Genomic DNA, 18,802 nt, shown 5'->3' with positions numbered 1-18,802 from the left:
CCCATTGGCGTATTTCGGTTCTTGTACAAGGACCCGTCGACTCGGACTTATCCCGGCGGCGATCTATATTCCGGGCGATCGGTCGGGCCGACTCGACTTACGGCTCCGTCAGAGCGGTTCGTTCGCGGCCGAACCCGACGCCGTAACAATATGTAAAAATACCCTGCGCAGACAGTAACCATCTCCGATTTTGAAAATTCCTCCTAGAAAAAAAGTTGACGTCAAAATATCTCCGCTAATGGAAATCGCCGAGGTAAAAATTATCTCCGAAACTAGGCAAGCTTTTTGAATTCTGTTTGCCGGAATCGAACAGGGCATTAGCAGAGATGAATTACCACACATATGATACATCACTATGGCGTCATATCAATTTTTATGACGTCATTCATATTTTTTGACATTTTTTGTTTCACAACCCAGAGTTTTCATCGGATCTTCGTGAAACTTATCATGTATATGCAGAAAGCCCACGTGCAGGCAGTAACCATCTCTGATTTTGGAAATTCTTCCTCGAAAAAAAGTTGACGTCATAATATCGCCGCTAATGGAAATCACCAACACCATTATCTCCGAAACTAGGCAAGCTGTTTGAATTTTGTTTGCGTGGATCAAGCGGGGCATTAGCACAGATAATTTATCGCAAACCTGAGACATCACAATGACGTCATATTCGTTTTTATGACGTTATCATTAAGAGGACGAGGATCTTAGCTCATTTGAGCTTGTTTTTTTTTTTACAGCAAGCATTGCTTTGGAGCTACTGTAAACATTTTCCAATCCTCTCTTGAACCCGAAGTTCACTTTTCCCATTGCTTTACTCATTGTAATCCTCCCGTTAAATTGACTGTTCTTTTGATTGAATCTTTAATTTAATTTCTTTTGCCTTCCTTACTCCAGGGATTTCTCCATGGAGAACCCAACCACGGTTGCCATGACCACTGTTCTCGCCATCACAGCAAACCCAGCGATCCTGCAGGCGAAATTCTCCCGCTGCTTAATTATTTTCGTTGCATTCCATTAAGTCACACTCTGGGCACATTCCTTCATCTTTTCTTCACTCATTTTAATTGTCTGAACAGTAGAAAAAGTTAAGTTTAATGCTTGGGAAATTTCACTCGGCCTCTCGCCGGCTTCATACCAACCAAACACTTCGAACTGCATTTCTAAATTTATCATTTTCCTCCACTTTTTCTTCTCACAAAGGTCAACACTCTTTGCTGCTCTTTTTGCAGTCATTTTATCGTGGTGCTTCAATAACGTACTGTACAGTACGTACACTCTTATCTGAACAGGGCACAATGATTGCCAAGTGTATAGTTACCGTATGTACTGTACTGTATGTTCTCGTTTAAGCTGTGCAGTGAGTTTTCGCACTGCATCGCCAAACACCCTGTTTTCACGAACATGAACTCACGAAAATGTATCTGCGTCTTGAAAAAAAAAAAAAGTCAAAAACTCCAGAAAGTTTGGATGATGTTACTCCTTATTTTGGCAACGTAAATCAAATATTGGTTGTGAAAAGTAAATGATGTAAGTCCGGAATAACTTAAATAGAACTGACGAAGATCGAAAAGTGTCTGTAGCTTGGTCGGTGTGCTTGTAACAGGGATCTGTCAGAGGTAAGGGTTGAGGGCTTGCAAAATGACCACAGGATCAGTAGCCTTAAGAGCTGCAAGGATGCCCCAGAAGGCTGCGGGCAGACGCAGTAGCAAAGCACTAACTCCCGTCCTGTGGAGGGGTCATTAAAGACCAACCGTGAACAGTTTCAAAGAATAGATTAAAACGATTGTGTGCACATGTGCACTCTCTCTGTTTCATTGCTCTCCTGGTATGGACCGATGAGACACCCCAGACACCATCTCCCCACCATCGCGTCTCATTGCCATCCTCTCGGCTTCGTCCTGTGCCGTATCAGCCGTTTGCGTGACACGACACCATCGTGTTGAATCAAGACCAGCGTGCCTGCCTTAAGTACTTGCCTATCTTCCCCTTCGATGTGCAAAACATTTGAGATTTTCATTTTTAATTGATTTGTAAAAACATGTTTTCACTTTGTCATAATGGGGTATTTTGTGTAGATCGGTGACAATTTTTTTTAATCTAATCCATTTTAAATTCAGGCTGCAACACAACAAAATGTGAAAATAGTCGAGGGGTGTGAATACTTTCTGAAGGCACTGTGCATCATCGGTATGACAGGCAGTGACGTTTATTTTAGTGAAGTTCCCTTCCATCTTCCATCACAACCTGTTTGTGTCAACGCACCTATATCCCAACTTTGTTGTGGTTTTCCCCATTGCAATCTGTCATTGTGCTTTCCTTGTATAATAAATGGCAGCCATCCTGACCCAAAACCTCGCAGGGAAGGGGGGTGGGGGGGTGCACCATGCAGTCAGGTGGGATGGAAGCCTCCAGAACTGACTGCACCCACATAAGGGGAAAGGCAGTGCCATTGTGAGCAGCCAATCAGCGCGTGCAAGGAGGCAGTTGGTGCAGCCCCGTGAGAAGCTATAAAAAGGACCGCTATAAAAATTCCCCATTTCTGTGCCTTGGGCTTTCTCTGCTCTTGACTCCCTGCTTCATAGATTCTACCCCTGGCTCAGTTCCTTGTTCAGCTCCACCAGCACTATATTGTTACGAATCTGGAACCCATCGCACACAACAGCCAGAGTCCCCGTAGCTCAGTTATTTTGTTAAGTAGATGTGTATAGTTAGAATCCATCCCCTGTGTCTAATGGGAATTAAGTGTACGGGTGCTACAAAGTCATTTTATAGATAGGATTTTTACATCACCAACAACCTCGACAACAACACCGACGCCATTACCCACTTGCGTTCGACCACGTACATGGGTGGAGATTTTCATCGCCTCAGCTCCGACTCCCCCCTTGTCCAATCACTCACAGAGGGTGACTTTCCCATGACACCTCAGCCAATGGGCAAAGCGCGAGCGATGTACGCCGCGTTCCCGCCAATCCGGAGGCACGTCGCCTGAAGGAGGAGGAATGCCTCTCAGGGGGGATGGGCCGCGAGGATGCTCGCCACGTCCCCCCAGACGAATCACGAACGGCGAGCGGATCGCCTGAGATGACCCGGCCAATCGGGAGGCCGCCACGAGTCGCCTGACAACCCACCATCCAATTGGAGGCGAGCGGGCTGAGAAAAGAAATCGCTCGGACCTGAAGGAAAAAAAAAAAAGAGGAGAGGACAGAGACCGGGTGATCGCGGCGACGGCAGAGTGGTGGTCGACGAGGGTTCTGTGGGATCACGGCGATTGCGATCTACGGTCCTTTGTGGTGGCGACCGAACATGCAGCAGCCAGGGACGAGGGCCCTGGACTCCGGGTCGTGGGTTTGAGTCCCACCAGTGGGTTCGAAGTCTGTGTAACTGCACGAAGCAGGAAGGTGTCCAAGACACGCTCTTACATCCAGCTCACCTTCCCTCCGAGCTGGGGGTATCAATAAAGGCCGCGGCCATCATTTCTTTTGGGGGTGTGTCTGTGTGTGGGCCCGTCTTTAAGTAGACATTGCTTAAAAGTATCTCGCCCTTGTACATTATTTGCCTTGCTATATTCGGATAACAATTCCCTTACGTGCTCCCCTCGTCCCCTGACTATTGTGAATAAATTCCCCTCTTGTTGAATGGACCAGCTCGTCCTTGTCCTTTCTACCATTGGGTTGCCACGGTGCGTATTGGGGATTAGGAAGGCCGTTGCTGCTGTAATTGTGCATTTGGACTGACGGACCTCGGTAACCATCCGCTCGGGTTACGCACGGTTCGAGCATGGTAACGGCTCGTTCCGCTCGAGGCCTGCCGAGGGTGTGGTTCCCTGGTAGTTGGACTGCGTGGGTATTTAGGTATATTGAAGTTGGCAATTAACCCTATACCACATGGTCGACGTATTGGCGATCTTCGGTCCGATAAGGGACCCGTGACCTTTCGGATTTATCTGAAAGGTACGACCTAAATTCCGGGTGTTCGGTGGAGCCGACTCTACTGCTCCCCCGAGCGGTCGTGCTCGCCACCGGGACCCGGCCCCACAACAATATTACTAAAGCTCTCTTTGCATGGGCCCCTGCTGTTCGTGGTGCTGGGCATGCGGACAAGCCCTTGGAGTGGCGCCCCCTTCGGAGCATTTTGGTGTGAAGTTCAGGTTTGAGCCTCTCCATCTGTCTTGTTACCAGAGTGTTAGTCCTTTAAGGGAGTTAAATAAGACCACTGTGGGTACATTGGGTGTTTATTGTAATTAATTTGTATTAGTTTGTAACAGCTGTGAGGTCAGATTTGGTACAGCCGTGCGGCTCTTTAATCATTGGCATGTATGCAAATTATGGGCAGACGTGTTGACATCCTGGGCCTCTACCCACCTCTCACGTGCATTTGGTTACACCATTGCACTTGAAGAATAGCTGCCATTTTGCTTTTGCTGTGACATGTGACCCTTCCAAGCAGGGATGTTTAATAGTATTCATATTTATATCCTTTGTTTTTTTCATTGTTGAATGTTGGTAGAAAGACAGTGTGTGTTTAGTGCTTTCTTAAATCAGAATAAAATGTTTTTTTTTAATTTGCCAAACTGGTGAGACTTTTGTTGTTTATTTTATCATTCCGTTATAGTTTGTGTTGTGTTGGAGAAGAGGCCATTTTGTGTTCAAAAAAAAAATTTTTTTTCCTTGGTTTGGATTCAATTTATCCCTGTCCTTGCTGTCATAACATCTTTGTAGGTGAACCTCATCCAGCAAAGAGAGAAAACTTCCAAAGTAACTTTCTTCAGACTTCCCAAGATGTTTTGAACAATGAGGATGTGAAGCAAGAACCAAGTAATTCTCTTTTCATGGAGCCCGGTGATGCTGCTCAGCTGCAAGAAGGTAAGCAGAGCTGCATATTGAACACACAGCACAATTCGACTTGTTTTGTTTGCTCTTGTCATCATTTAATGTGTGGCACATTGCTGTTAGTTTGTCTCAATGCCATACCTGCCAACCCTACTGATTTGCGCGGTAGCCTACCGATTTTCTATAGCTCCCAACGCCTACCGATTTTATTAGTCAGACATACCGCATTTGGAAATTATTACACTGAACAACAAAATTTTTTTACTGGAGATGTGTAAAGTGATTTAGATTAATTTGGGTACGCTGATTTCAAAAATCATAACCGTTTTGCTGTATCACGTCAGGATTTTCAGTAACAGAAATATTCCCATTGCCTAGACGTCAGGATTTCAATGAAATTTACAAAAATTCATTTATTCATTTATTTCATCATGAATGCTTCAAAATTATAGAAATTACAGAAAAACTCCACTAGAATGTAATTAAAAATGCTTTAGGCATTTGGCTTTGCGTTTGTGCTGCTCTGTGTCAGTTTCACGATGCAGGAACCAGCAGAAATCGCCCATCATGTTCGGGTTGTGCCGCCCTTGGTAACGCGTCTCCATGAGTGAAATCTCTTGGTGGAATCGCTCGCCGTGCTCGTCCGAGACTGCTCCCAAGTTGTCAGGGAAGAAGTTCAGGTGCTGGTGTAGGAAATGGATTTTCAGGGACATCCTGGAGCCAAGTTTCCTGAAGGACTCCAGCAGCTGCTGCACTATTTCTTCATAGTTGTCCGCGCGCTCGTTCCCCAAGAAGTTGTCCGTCACAGCTTTGAAGCTCCTCCACGCTGCCAGCTCTTTGGGGTTTAGAGTTGTCGGAAAAGTTTCGTCCTTCATAATCTGTCGGATTTGCGGTCCAACAAAGACACCAGCCTTGATCTTGGCCTCCGACAAGGTGATGCCAAACTTTTCCTTGAGGTATAAAAACCCACGCCCATTCAGATCCATTGCCCGTACAAAACTTTTCATCAAGCCGAGCTTTATGTGGAGTGGTGGAAGGAAAACCTTGGCTGGGTCGACAAGGGCGACATGCTTCACGTTGTGTCGACCAGGTACATGCTCTTTTCGCTCTTCCCAATCTTTCTTCGTCCAGTGATTCTTGTCGTCTCTGCTATCCCAGAGACAAAGGAAGCACATGTATTTCGTGTAGCCTGACTGCAGCCCTAACAACAGCGCCACCACTTTCAAGTCTCCGCAGATGTGCCAGTTGAAGTCATTGTACTTGATGGAATCAAGCAGCTGCCGCATAGTCTCATAGGTCTCTGTCATGCCGAACGCGTGAGCCAGTGGGACTGATGGTTTCTCGTTGCCATTGTGGAGCAAAACAGCCTTCAAGCTGTTCTTCCCCGAGTCGATGAAGAGGCGCCAGTCTGCAGGATCGTGATCACACCCAAGTTCTTTCAACAGACCGTTGATGTCACTGCAGAATGTCATCGTGTCTTCCATCTCAAAGAACTCAGCCATGTCTCTGTGACGTGCTCTGAACAAGGATATCTTGGTGTTAGGTTCAAGTAGATTCCACTGCTGCAGCCTTGATCCAAGCAGCTCTGCCTTCGCCTTTGACAGCGAGAGATCTCTTACAAGATCATTTAAGTCTCCCTGGTTCAGAAGGTGTGATTCTTGAGTGTCGGGTTCAAAAGGTTCATCATCACCATCCTCTTCACCACTGCTTACAGCTATGTTCTGATCAGCTGGAGGTGTTGGAACGGGGTTCTCGTCATCATGAGGCACAGGTTTACGAGCAGAGACGCAGTCAGCGTACTTGATGTGACCTTTATTCTTCTTGTTGAAGCCGGCGATGCTTGTGCAGCAGAAATAACAATCATCATGATGATTCTGCGGCTCACGCCATATCATGGGCACCGCAAATGGCATGCTCGCGCGCTTGCCCACCAACCACTGAGTCAAGGTTGACAGCTTGTGCAGCAGATGTGTGGTGCCCAGCTCTGTTCTTGGTCCCCCACCTTACACCCGAAGTAGTGAAAGTAGGCGGCCTTCATTTTCACTGCTGTAGATATACTTCGCTGTTGATCTTTTTTGGTATACCGACCACAGACATAACAGAAGTTGTCAGGATGATTGGTACAGGAACGCCTACTCATCTTTATCTGAAAGAAAGAAATATAACACAAGTTAACAACAATTGTACGAAATAGACATGTTAAAGACATATGTAAATTTCATTGAAATCCTGACTTCTAGGCAATGGGAATATTTCTGTTCCTGAAAATCCTGACGTGATACAGCAAAACGGTTATGATTTTTGAAATCAGCATACCCAAATTAGTCTTAATCACTTTACACATCTCCAGTAAAAAAAAATTTTTGAAATTTGTTTTTCAGTGTTATTGGGAAAAAAAATAGTTGTGTTTTGTCAGTTTTGCGTTCGTTTCTCACTGCCAAGATCGTATTACACGCGGCTGCTTCCACATTCTACACAACTCGTGCCTGACCTTGATTTCTTATCTCGTCAGCGATTGGTTATTGCTTCCAAACTAAGCATGACCAATCAAATGGGACGACAGGAAACAGCGGGCATTCATTTCCAAACAACGCACCATTGGCATTTTCCATTCATGATCAAAGACTGCAGTTAACAGAGTACTCATCGCTTCAGTGCACGACAACAATGCAAACCCCAGAAGAGAAAAAAAACACCCCCACGCTGGGTCAACAAGTTTAAGCCAAGTTGGACAACAGAGTTCAAGTGTATCAAGGCTTCGCGTAAGGGAGACGGACATGCCTTCTGTGATATGTGTCGATCAGACTTCTCCATCAGTCATGGAGGATACAACGACTTGAGTCACCACATCAGCATGGGGAAACACATGAGCAACTCCTGCGCTCTGGCAACCACATCAAAAATAGCCTTCCAGCCAGTGCGAGAGATGCCGACGTCAATCAACGCCGAGGTTTTATTTCAAGGACTGTTGATGGAGCACAATTTGCCTCTGGCCCTAAATGACCATTTCTCCAAGCTGGTCCCACGGATGTTCCCCGACAGCGAGATCGCGCGTCAGTACGCATGTGGTCGTACCAAGGCGACTCATATTTCGTGCACCATTGCGGGTCAGTCAGTTGATCGCATCAAGCAAAATGTCGGCCGGAATGATCTGATGTTTACCCTGGCAATGGATGGAAGCAGTGATGATGAGGACAGGTTTTTCCCAGTCTTGATCACCCATGAAGATCAGATAACGAGCCTAATCACAACATCATTTCTCGACATGCCAGTAGTCAATTCCACGACTGGTGAGAATATTGCCACGGCATTAAAGGACTCTCTACGAAAGTGTGACTTAAGCCTGAAACAATGCATTGCTTTCTCGTCGGACAATGCCTCAGTAATGACTGGTCGACATCGTGGCGTCATGGGGTACCTCCAAAAAGACACAAACACAGACATATACCTGATGGGCTGTCCGTGTCACTTAAGCGCCCTGGCAGCCAAGGCAGGTGGCAAGGCTCTGAAGGGTTTTGATCCTGAGGACTTTGTCATTGATTTGTACTACCACTTTGACAAGAGTGCGAAAAGGAAACATCTGCTCCGAGACATGCTAGTATTCTGTGATGTGACCATACAGAAAGTGGTAAAAAACGTCTCAACTCGGTGGCTGAGTCTCCACAAGTGCCTGGAAAGAAGCCTGAATCTCTGGGATGGCCTGCGGTCTTACTTCTTGACACACTTCGACGACGATGATGATGACTATGATGATGCACCTCTACAAGGGAAGGAACCCCAGAAGCGGAAAAGGTCATCCAAGACTAGAGGTGGGCCTAGAGAGCAGAGGCTGGTCAGACTCTTCAAAGATCCAACTGCACAGCTTTACATCCACTTCCTGCATACTGTCCTGCCCAACTTCGATGGCTTTAACACGCTTCTGCAGACCGAGGCTCCTATGATCCACCGCCTGTAGCCCTCAATGGTGAAGCTCTACAGAAGCATCCTGTCCTGTCTGGTCCTGCCCTCTGTCATCCAGGGTGAGCAGGACGTTTTGAATGTGGACTTCACTGAACAGGACAACCAGAAGTCGAACAGGGAGCTATTTGTTGGTTTCCAGGCAATGCAGCTCATTGTGAAGAACGCCCTCGAGGGGACCAGTGGAGTGACGAAATTTATAGCAAAGGTCCGAATGTTCTACGTTGGTTCCCTGACCTACATGATGGACAAATTCCCATTCCAGGACCCTTTGATCAGGAATGCGGTCATCTTGGACCCAGCCTCCTCCAAGACAGCTTCCATGCAGAGCCTACTTACACTGGTTGAACAGCTCCCTGCATCTGTTGTCCCAGAAGAGAACAGAGATGCGCTGTGCAGAGAGTTCTGCACATATCAGTCAGATGTCACCCTGCCAGCATATGACCCAGATGAGAGGGTGGATGTGTTTTGGGCAGCCATGGAGAAGATGACGGACCCTGCCACTGGCACCAGCCAGCCCGTTTACCCATCGCTTTGTAGACTGGCCAAACACGTCCTGCTGATCCCTCACAGTAACGCCTACTGCGAGTCCCTTTTCAGCATGGTCAAAAAAAATGTCAACTGATCAGAGGAGCACGTTGGGACGTGGCAAGGAAGGTCACGCCAAGTCAAGCGTGTACGAGGACAGCCATGGCGTCAGAAACATTTTGTGTGGTTTGCTGGCAGGGAAGATTAACATCTTCAAGCCGGATGGAGTCAGCTGCTTCTCGTGGATGCCAGATGCCAACCTTCTTAAGAAGGCCAAATCTGCCACCTTCCAAGCTCTGAATAGCTAAATGTGCATCTTAACTGTTCAAACCTGAAAACTGTAAATATGTTATGAAATTAGAGTGGCCAGTCATTTCATTCATAAAGATGTATCAGTGAGTTTATGTAAACTCTTGTGTACACGTATGAGCACATACATGTGGAGCTTGGACAGTCAGTAATTTATGTAAACGTGACTGATGATCATGATGTCTTAGAAAAATAGATTGGTGAGTCGATCAAGCAGGTTAAGTTTTCTCTTTTTCACTCTAAAAATATGTTGATATATTTCAGCTAACTGTGGTCTCAAAATGCAGGAGATTGCACCATTTCGCTTCATTTTTTTGAAAAATTTCCGGGGGAGCATGCCCCCGGACCCCCCTAGGGACGCGTGCGACACCAGCCTACCGCTTTTCCTTAAAAAAAAGGTTGGCAGGTATGCAATGCTGAGAGCACAGCTGTGCCTGTAGGTTAGAGCAGGAATTTGCAACTTGTCCAGGTTGGTGTTGATAACTCGCCTACTCTGCTTCATAACGGCATTTGGTATTGACATTTTTGCACTCCTCGTGGTCCTTCTGGGTTTGCAGTCATGACTTTGCTGTGCCGGTATAATCACGCTGTTTCTCTAATCTTATTTGTCGAACTCCCGCCTGCTTAAAACTCCCGATTCCTCCTGTTTGTGATTGTTCGGACGAAAGACAATGTGTCCATGTGGCAGATGGTGCTTGTTCATTCTGGATATGATCCGGTGTCCTCACGAGATCATATATCACAGTTTGAGGTGTATCATTAACCAGTATAATATATATATATATATATATATATATATATATATATATATATATATATATATATATATATATATATATATATATATATATATATATATATATATATATATATATATGTATTTATTGTCACAGTGATATGCGGGTGGACATGGTCAAATCCCCCTTGTGAACAGTCACCGTTTTAGCGAAGGGTAGTTCTTGGGACTGTACAGCATCTGCCAGGAAAGCTCAAAAGATCTTGATTTCAGTTTCCGACATGACAGTAACTTCAACGAGCCTGTCGCCTCTGATGAGTTTATTATTTTGAAAGGATTGGGGCCGACTGACTGAACCACTGTGTTTGTGCCCTCCTAATTAGGGCCTCATAACTAGGGCTTTTGGTGCTAATTTCCAAAAACCGTAGATTTACTCGTGCTGTCATTTTTTGTCCCAATTCTGGACTGCACCCCAAATCAAGACTTCAATGGTGAAAATAGGGTTTATTAAAGAGAGGGAAGGAGGGCCTAAAAGCAATACTATATTTGAGAGAATTCCATACAGATTATAACCCCTTTGCCCACTAATAATCCTGTTGGCTTATCCGATACTTTATGGCCCACGCATTCACAAAAGGGTGACAGCAAGAGGACAACACAGCAAAGAAACCTGTCCATGCACAATGCTCGTGCATGGTGGGCCTGGTTGCAACGGAATACGCCGCGTCCTGATCAGGTCTCCTCCTGGGCTTTGTCGAGTCACACCTCGTTCCAGTCCATGTGTGTCCTTGCAGCGCTGAGAATTCGTTTTGGATTTGTGTCAACCCACCGACTCCTCTGCACAGTTCTATGCCATGCAGCTTTTCCCACCTGGCCCTTAGTCTCTCGTGGCCGTGCCCAGCCGGATACACTGATTAGCTGCATGGCAACCTGCTTGTCTTTGAACCTTCAGGAACATTCCCCTGCCTCTGGCATGCTCGCTGAGGTGCTGCCCCCCACCCCACTCCCTTCACCCCCCCCACCCTTCTATTCCTTGCTATCTTCTTGCCTCCTTGAGAGATGGGTTGGGAGTTGGAGTTCGTTGTGTGTGCACAGTTGCAGCTTACCTTTCCAAAATAACACATCTAGACAAAACACAAGTGAGAAGTGATTTGGAGGATTAAGGTGAGAATTGTAGTGATCCAAACGCCGACTGATGGAGGGAGTATGTCGGATTTCTGCTAACATGCTCTTTTACACGTGACCTATCTTTTCACACACAAACCAAACACTTCTGCTATACATTTACGAATGAAGTATCGATCTTGTGCCCATTATCCCTGATGGCCATCTCTCCAACAATTTATTTAAGTTTGCTGCAAATAAAAATCTCCCCTCCCCCCACCCCCATCTACCTTTACCCACAACAAGTACAATTTATGCAACATTTGTACAGATTGTCAGTCATTACGGATCATTCATTCACGACTGTAAAATGAAGTCTGACACATCTGTCAATGCATGACGTGAAACTGATCCATTCATTGCAAGAGTTTGTTCACATCTGGCTATCGCTGACTCACTGAGAGGGACAACACTCGGAGATCAAAAAAAAGTCAATTGAGCACTTTTCCTCGACTCAGCTAAACAAACCTCCTGATGCATCATAATTCTGCATCCATTTCTACGAACCTCCTGGTGGTATACAGTACGTCCCCATATTCTGCATCCATTTCTTTCAACATGGGTCTGAACTTGTGATGATTAAGTCCTTTTGATAGAATCAAATTTCCCCTTTCAAATCACATGTTGTATCACCTCTCAAAAACCAACATATTTTGAACATAGCTGTTCCTTGTGATATTTTACAACTTTCCGCACTTTTTTATCCATATCGGGTTGTAGAGTGCAATAAAAACGCCCGCCATGAAAATGCACTTTTGAAAATCCATACTATTTGTCGGTTTTTGTTTTTTTTGTCGGTCCATACTATTTGAAGGGGCATAAACATTCAGCAAAGTAAAATTTATATTATCTATATCTATCAATAATTCCAGGTGTGTGTGTGTGTGTGTGTGTGTGTGTGTGTGTGTGTGTGTGTGTGTGTGTGTGTGTGTGTGTGTGTGTGTGTGTGTGTGTGTGTGTGTGTGTGTGTGTGTGTGTGTGTGTGTGTGAGAGACCGCTGTTTCTCGACAACCACTGGTCCGATCTAATTGAAGCTTGCCAGATATATAGCTGGAGACCTGAGTATGTGCCTTTTCAAGGTTTGATATTAATCGGACAAGTGCTTCCCAAGTTATGGCCATTTATTTACCAACCAGTGACAGGACACGTTGCTGCGTAGGCGTGGCCAATGGGGAAGAAAACCTCAGCTGCGTTCCCCATTACGGGTTACAATGTACGGGCTTCCGGATAATGATGACTTCGTGTATTCCAATAATTTCTCGATTTCTTATGCGCATTTATAGATAAACACAATGCCCCAAGTTATGATCGTTTTCATATGATACAGTGCATAAATTTCGGTAACATCAGAGTGAGCTGGTATGCTCCGAACCAGGAAGTAAATTTTAAACACGCGATAACTTACGATCGAAATAAGCAAGTTGGAGACAAAATTTAAACAACGGGTGTTTTTTGTTGCTGTTTTGGTACTTCCCCCCCCCCCCCCAGAAAATGGCGTCACACTGCAGAGAAAGTAATTAACTGTACATCTATGTATAATTCCAGCAATGTGTGTGTGTGTGTGTTTGTGTGTCCGTTGTTTCTCGACAACCACTGGTCCGATCTCATTGAAACTTGCTAGCTATATTGCTGGGGACCTGAGGATGTGCCTTTTCAAGGTTTGATATTAATCGGACAAGTGCTTCCCAAGTTATGGCCATTTATTTACCAACCAATGACATGACACGTTGCTGCGTAGGCATGGCTGCGTAGGTGCGCGGCCGGCCGGTGATGAGGTTACGGGCCGTGCCGGCGACATGGCAGCGAATGTCATGGCAAGCAAAGACGGAGGTAAACTTGATTTTAATAATTCCAGCAGTGTGTGTGTGTGTGTGTGTGTGTGTGTGTGTGTGTGTGTGTGTGTGTGTGTGTGTGTGTGTGTGTGTGTGTGTGTGTGTGTGTGTGTGTGTGTGTGTGTGTGTGTGACCACTGTTTCTTGACAACCACTGGTCCGATCTAATTGAAACTTGCCAGGTACATTGCTGGGGACCTGAGGCTGTGCCTTTTCAAGGTTTGATATTAATCGGACAAGTGCTTCCCAAGTTATGGCCATTTATTTACCAACCAATGACATGACACGTTGCTGCGTAGGCGTGGCTGCATAGGCCGGTGTGCGGTCGGCCAACGATGACATCACAGGCCGTGCCGGTTACCTGGCAGCAAATGTCATGGCAAGCAAAGACAGGGAGGTAAACTTGATTTTAATTAACTCTGTGTGTGGAAGTGTGGTTGTCACGAGAACACGAGAGCGAAGGAACGGCCTGTGTGGTTGTCGTTTCTGGCTCACGGTTTGAAAGTTTTTTTTTTTTTTTTTGCACGCACGTACGGGCACGTGAGAACGAAGGAACGGCCTGTGTGGTTATTGTTTCTGGCACGCTGTTTGAAATTTTTTTGTTGTTTGCACGTACGGCCACGCACCTATGGGCATGCACGAGTATTACTAAAACTCTCATCTTGTGTGTGTGTGTGTATGTATATATATATATATATATATATATATATATATATATATATATATATATATATATATATATATATATATATATATATATATTGTTACGAATTCTCGCCCGCCGGCATGCGGACAGCCGCTTTAGCCAATGGCGGCCGTCTCGCCCACCGAACGGACAATTCAGTCGCGACTTTCCGGAACAACGCCGAAAACCAGTCACGGGTGTGCTCCAAGCGCACACCATGGCCTAGTCAATATTCTACCCGCGCGCGACAGGGTCAATTGCCGAATTGTAGATATACCTAATTATTCGCAATGGCAGCCTACCGTACCTCAGCGAGGTCTGCTTGGACACGAACCGCTTAAGCGGTTCGTTCCGTTGTGGGATAACCGAGCGGGGTATTATCGCAAGACCTCGCTGGACCCGATTCTTTTATCGGCTTTCAAAAAGCCCGCTATTATTCCGAAGCCAAGATAGCAGTTTAATTGGGGAAAGAGGACACAACGAACGGGTGACATTTAAACAAGCACATTTATTATTTACACACGTACACAGTCATGCAGGTCCATACCTTTTGTATTCAATCAATACAAAACACACACATGCAATTATACAGCCAAACACAATGCAAAGGAAAGAGCTAATACCGTCTATTTATTATGTACAGTAACTTATACAGTTCTACTTGTGGACATGGCGCCACAACATTCATTCGAAAGCAAAGAAAAGCCCCAGGACAGACGAGGGGTACACTGGACCTCTTTGGGTCTTTATTGCACGGAGCCGTGTAGACCTGAGAGGCTCCGCGAGACCGTTGCAGGTTACCTCCACCCTCGTGGTGCCTCGATGGGGCGATCCGGAACGTCCCGTCCCCACGGCAGCTAGCGTAGCCGCGGTTGAGCCCAGGCCTTGCCAAGCGGCCGGGTGATTCGAGCCTCAGCCGGCGACGCGTTGAGAGGAACGAACGGGTCTTGATGCTCTTCCAAAGTTGATGCTCTTTGTAAGAACCCGTCCGTTCCTCAGCGATGCTCGGACTGTCCCGAAGCCCGATCACCTCAGACCGTTTGGCGCTGGCTGGCGAGCTCTCTCCGGCTCTCTCCACACGAACGTGCAGGTATGCGCGGCACAGCAGGTTTGGCCACGCTCTCAGTTCGCGTGTCCTCCACTCTCCTGGACTACTCCCCCGACTGTGTTCTCCAGACTCCAGACTTCACCGACTGACTCCACCGACTCACGACTGCGAACTGGCTCTCCGCTCGGCCTTTTATAGGGCTCGAGAGAAGAGATCTGACCTCCGCTCTTCGACCCCCACAGGCCCCGCCCCTTTCTTTCTTTTGATCCCAATTCCGAGGCGAAGCTTCCACAGAGCGGACGTGCGAGAGATCACCAGACTTGCTCGGTGAGCGGACGTGCGCGAGATCACCAGACTTGCTCGGTGAGCGGATGTGTGCGAGATCACCAGACTTGCTCGGTGAGCGAACCCCCACTTGTGCCTGCAGCGATGCTGTTCGCTGGGAACTCGCGGTGGCTGGCGCAAAGATGGCGGCGTTTGCAGAGTTGAAGGTGAGGCGATGTTATTCGGGTTGGTCTATTGGGGGAGATGCGGTTTAGGAGATGGTGGGGAGATGATGTTGTTATGAAGGCGGTGTGGAGAGGGTGGTTGGCGTGGTGGAGAAGGTGGTTGGTGGTTGGCGTGGTGGAGAAGGTGGTTGGTGGTTGGTGTGGTGGAGAAGGTGGTTGGTGGGTGGCGTGGTGGAGAAGATGGTTGGTGGTTGGCGTTGTGGTTGGTCCAAAATAACGATAGTAAAGAAAAACGGCTAACTCAAAGATCACAGCCCTGTCCACACGGATAAATCCCATTAAACAACGGTGGGGAAATCTAACTGAACACTGACTTATCGGCATAACTGAACGAAGGACCTATATGGTGTTCTGCAAATTTCCACAGCCGTAACAATATATATCTATATATGCATGTATGTATATGTTCCCGAAATACAGCCAAAACGGTACAAGAGAGCGCAAAATATTTAGGGCCACCTTACTCACCATTCGCCTGCGGTGTGCAGTATCAAGTTTCGTTAAAATCGGGCAACGAAAAAGCTCTTAAAAAATCAGTCCCCGATTCAGTCAAGTACTCTCCGGGAGAATTTGATCAATGCAAACAACCTCAGCGGTATAGTTCGCTGGAGCTATCTTTTTTTTTGAAATGGTTTATTTTAAAAATCTCAAACATTTAGTATGGACAAAGAACGATTTATTTTTCAGCATAAAATAAACATCGCCATTTTGATCTAATACATCCGTGTTCATTAATAAATAAAATTGTGTTTAGAAGATTAAACACAATTTCTTCGACTTTCTTTTCTCCGTTTTTTTTTTCACATTGACGTGTAATATCAAGTTTCGTTGAAATCGGGCAACGAAAAAAATTGTTAAAAAATCAATTCCCGATTCAGTCAAGTACTCTTCGGGATTATTTGATCAATGCATACAATCTCCACGGTATAGTTCTCTGGAGCTATCTTTTTTTTTGTTGTTGAAATTCTTTTTTTTTATCAACCGCTGTCACAACGGGAACCCATCGGGTTCACGGGTTGTCTAGTTCGTGATAAATTTGAGGGAGGCTAAATGACCTGGGATTATATTTTGAAAGAAGAGTTTTGATGGACAGAAATGGGGGTTCAACAGGAATGTTGAGCGAAAAGAAAGAAAAGCCCTGCAGTGCGGGAATTTGAGTCGCTAAAAAAGCCGGTTGTTTTCATTATGCTGTCTCATTCTGTGTGGGACGCTGGAGTTGTATGGGTCACTTGTAAGAAAAGTATGTCGAGTTTTCCTACCACCCCCCTCCCCCCCCCCGCCCACGAATACTGGTGATACGGGTGAAACACCTATGATGTCATCACTCTTTCACCAGTATTTGCCTTTAAATTTGATTTCGCTTTTACCGCTTTTGACACAAAACTTTCAACATAGGAGCATCTGCCTACCCATGGATAATTATAACTAATGACATCATAGGTGATGTGGTATGACAGCCTTGCTGGAAAAATGTTGGACATCTTCTCAGAGACCGCTCATCAAAAACAATTGAAACTTGGCACGGGTCAGGAACTCCCCAGTGGTAATAACATTTGAAAACAGAGGTCACCAGTGCCTTAATGATGTCATAATTGGACATGCCAAAATCCTTATCTGATCAATACGAACAATTTTGACTCTGATCTACAAAGAAATGTATCCAGTGAATTAAATTGATGATGTTGTTACGGTTGTGGAAATTCGCATTACACCACAAAGAGTCCTCAGGTGAGATATATCGGTAAGTTCATGTGTAGTTAGCCCAAACCCGTTGTATAGAGGGAGTATGTGTGATTCATTCGGGCTGCGACGCTTTGAGTTAGCCATTTTTCTTTCTCTATTGTTATTTTCGACCATTAAGCCGCCAACAACTCAAACACCACCCCAACAACCAAATCGCCACCATCAACAACTCCACCAAACCGCCACTACCTTCACCTCCACAACCCAACCCCGCAAGCATCGCCTCACCCGCCATTCTCTAACGACGCTCAACAACGCCCCCGAACAACTCCACCACCTTCACCTTTCTCCTTCACAACCAGCAACCGCACCACCTGTGAACACTGAACGTCGGGCTGTCTAGGGCCCATTCGGCGATTGGTGCCGAACGCATCGAGCCGCGAGCGCGAATGGCGGCCTTTCCGAGGGAGAAATTCGGATCAGGAAGGCTTCACGCCCCCTTTTTCTCTGTCCAATGGGCGAGCGACGGGCGGTATGGCCCCGCCTCCAAGCGCGATGAACATGGATTCTTTACGAGAGGAATTCGGATCAAAAAGGCTTCACACCCCCTTTTTGCCCGACCAATGGCTGACCAGAGGGTGGCGTGGCCCCGCCTCCAATCGCATTTTGATCCTGGAATTTGCATATAGGCTCCTCCTGTGGCCTATAAAGACGCGAGCACAAGGTGACTTGGTGGAGTTCAGTTCAGTGCGGGTCGAGAGAGTTCGCGTGGTTCAGTTGCAGGCGGCTGGTCGAGTTCAAGTTCGAGTCAAGTGAAGACTGCGGTCGGCAACGAGGTTGCGATGTGGGGGTCGCTCGTCTCGTCGTGGGGTCCAAGCTAGCCAGCCATTCCCCTCTCCCTGAGCAACAGAAATTGCCCCCCCCCATCCGCGCTGAGATAGTGGCGGGGGGGGCCCATTCCTCCCCCACCCTAAACGTGGTGCCAACAAAACTGCTTGCGCGGAGCACACCGGAGAGGGCTCGCCGACAATGCCAGGGGCACGGAGTCGGGGCGCAGCTGCGCGAACATTGCGGCTTGCCCGCCATCGCGTCACGAGGACGCGGGTAAGACCTTCTCGGTCTCGTGGACCTGGCCGCTCCTCCAGGATCCCCGTACCTGTCTGCCTCCTTGCCTGTGAGGGTGGCTTTCTTTTGCTTTTTGAATGAGTGATGTGGCGCCGAGTCCGGACAAGTAGAACCGTTTAAGTGTTGGAAATAATTGCCCTTTTATTCGGTTGTAGCTCTGCATCCTGCTTTTGCTTTCTTTGCATTTTGTTTTGACTGTATGCCTGTATATACGTGCTTGTGTGTGTGTCATAAAGTGATTGCATGTTGAACTGTTTCCCGCTTTGCTTCGTCTCCTTCCTTTTATTGAATCTCCATCTTGCATCACGTAAGGGATTCGTAGTGGGTTTCAATATCCTGGTAATTAATCAGAACCGTCAAGGCTGACGATAACTCCACTCGGTTATCCCTGT

The 18,802-nt window shown here is 46.6% G+C and overlaps 2 protein-coding genes across 2 annotated transcripts in view; both read left to right on the top strand.

The window, feature by feature from the left end:
* Positions 1 to 18,802, top strand: part of LOC147009082 (uncharacterized) — a 66,872-nt gene that overhangs the window by 41,699 nt on the left and 6,371 nt on the right. The window contains exon 10 of the mRNA XM_085862977.1: positions 4,725 to 4,868. Coding sequence (XP_085719103.1) covers positions 4,725 to 4,868 — 144 coding nt within the window. The remainder of the gene's footprint in view (positions 1 to 4,724; positions 4,869 to 18,802) is intronic.
* The window catches only part of LOC147009081 (uncharacterized), a 45,416-nt gene continuing 40,795 nt past the window's right edge, over positions 14,182 to 18,802 (top strand). Inside the window, exon 1 of the mRNA XM_085862865.1 lies at positions 14,182 to 15,584. The gene's annotated coding sequence lies outside the window, so the exon portion shown is untranslated. The remainder of the gene's footprint in view (positions 15,585 to 18,802) is intronic.

This window comes from Eptatretus burgeri, chromosome 17, assembly GCF_056783735.1.
Source record: "Eptatretus burgeri isolate ZD-2024b chromosome 17, Ebu_testis_v1, whole genome shotgun sequence".
NCBI classification, from domain to species: Eukaryota; Metazoa; Chordata; class Myxini; order Myxiniformes; family Myxinidae; genus Eptatretus; species Eptatretus burgeri.
The sequence above is the reverse complement of the archived record's forward strand: the minus strand, read 5'-3'. Positions and strand labels throughout refer to the sequence as shown.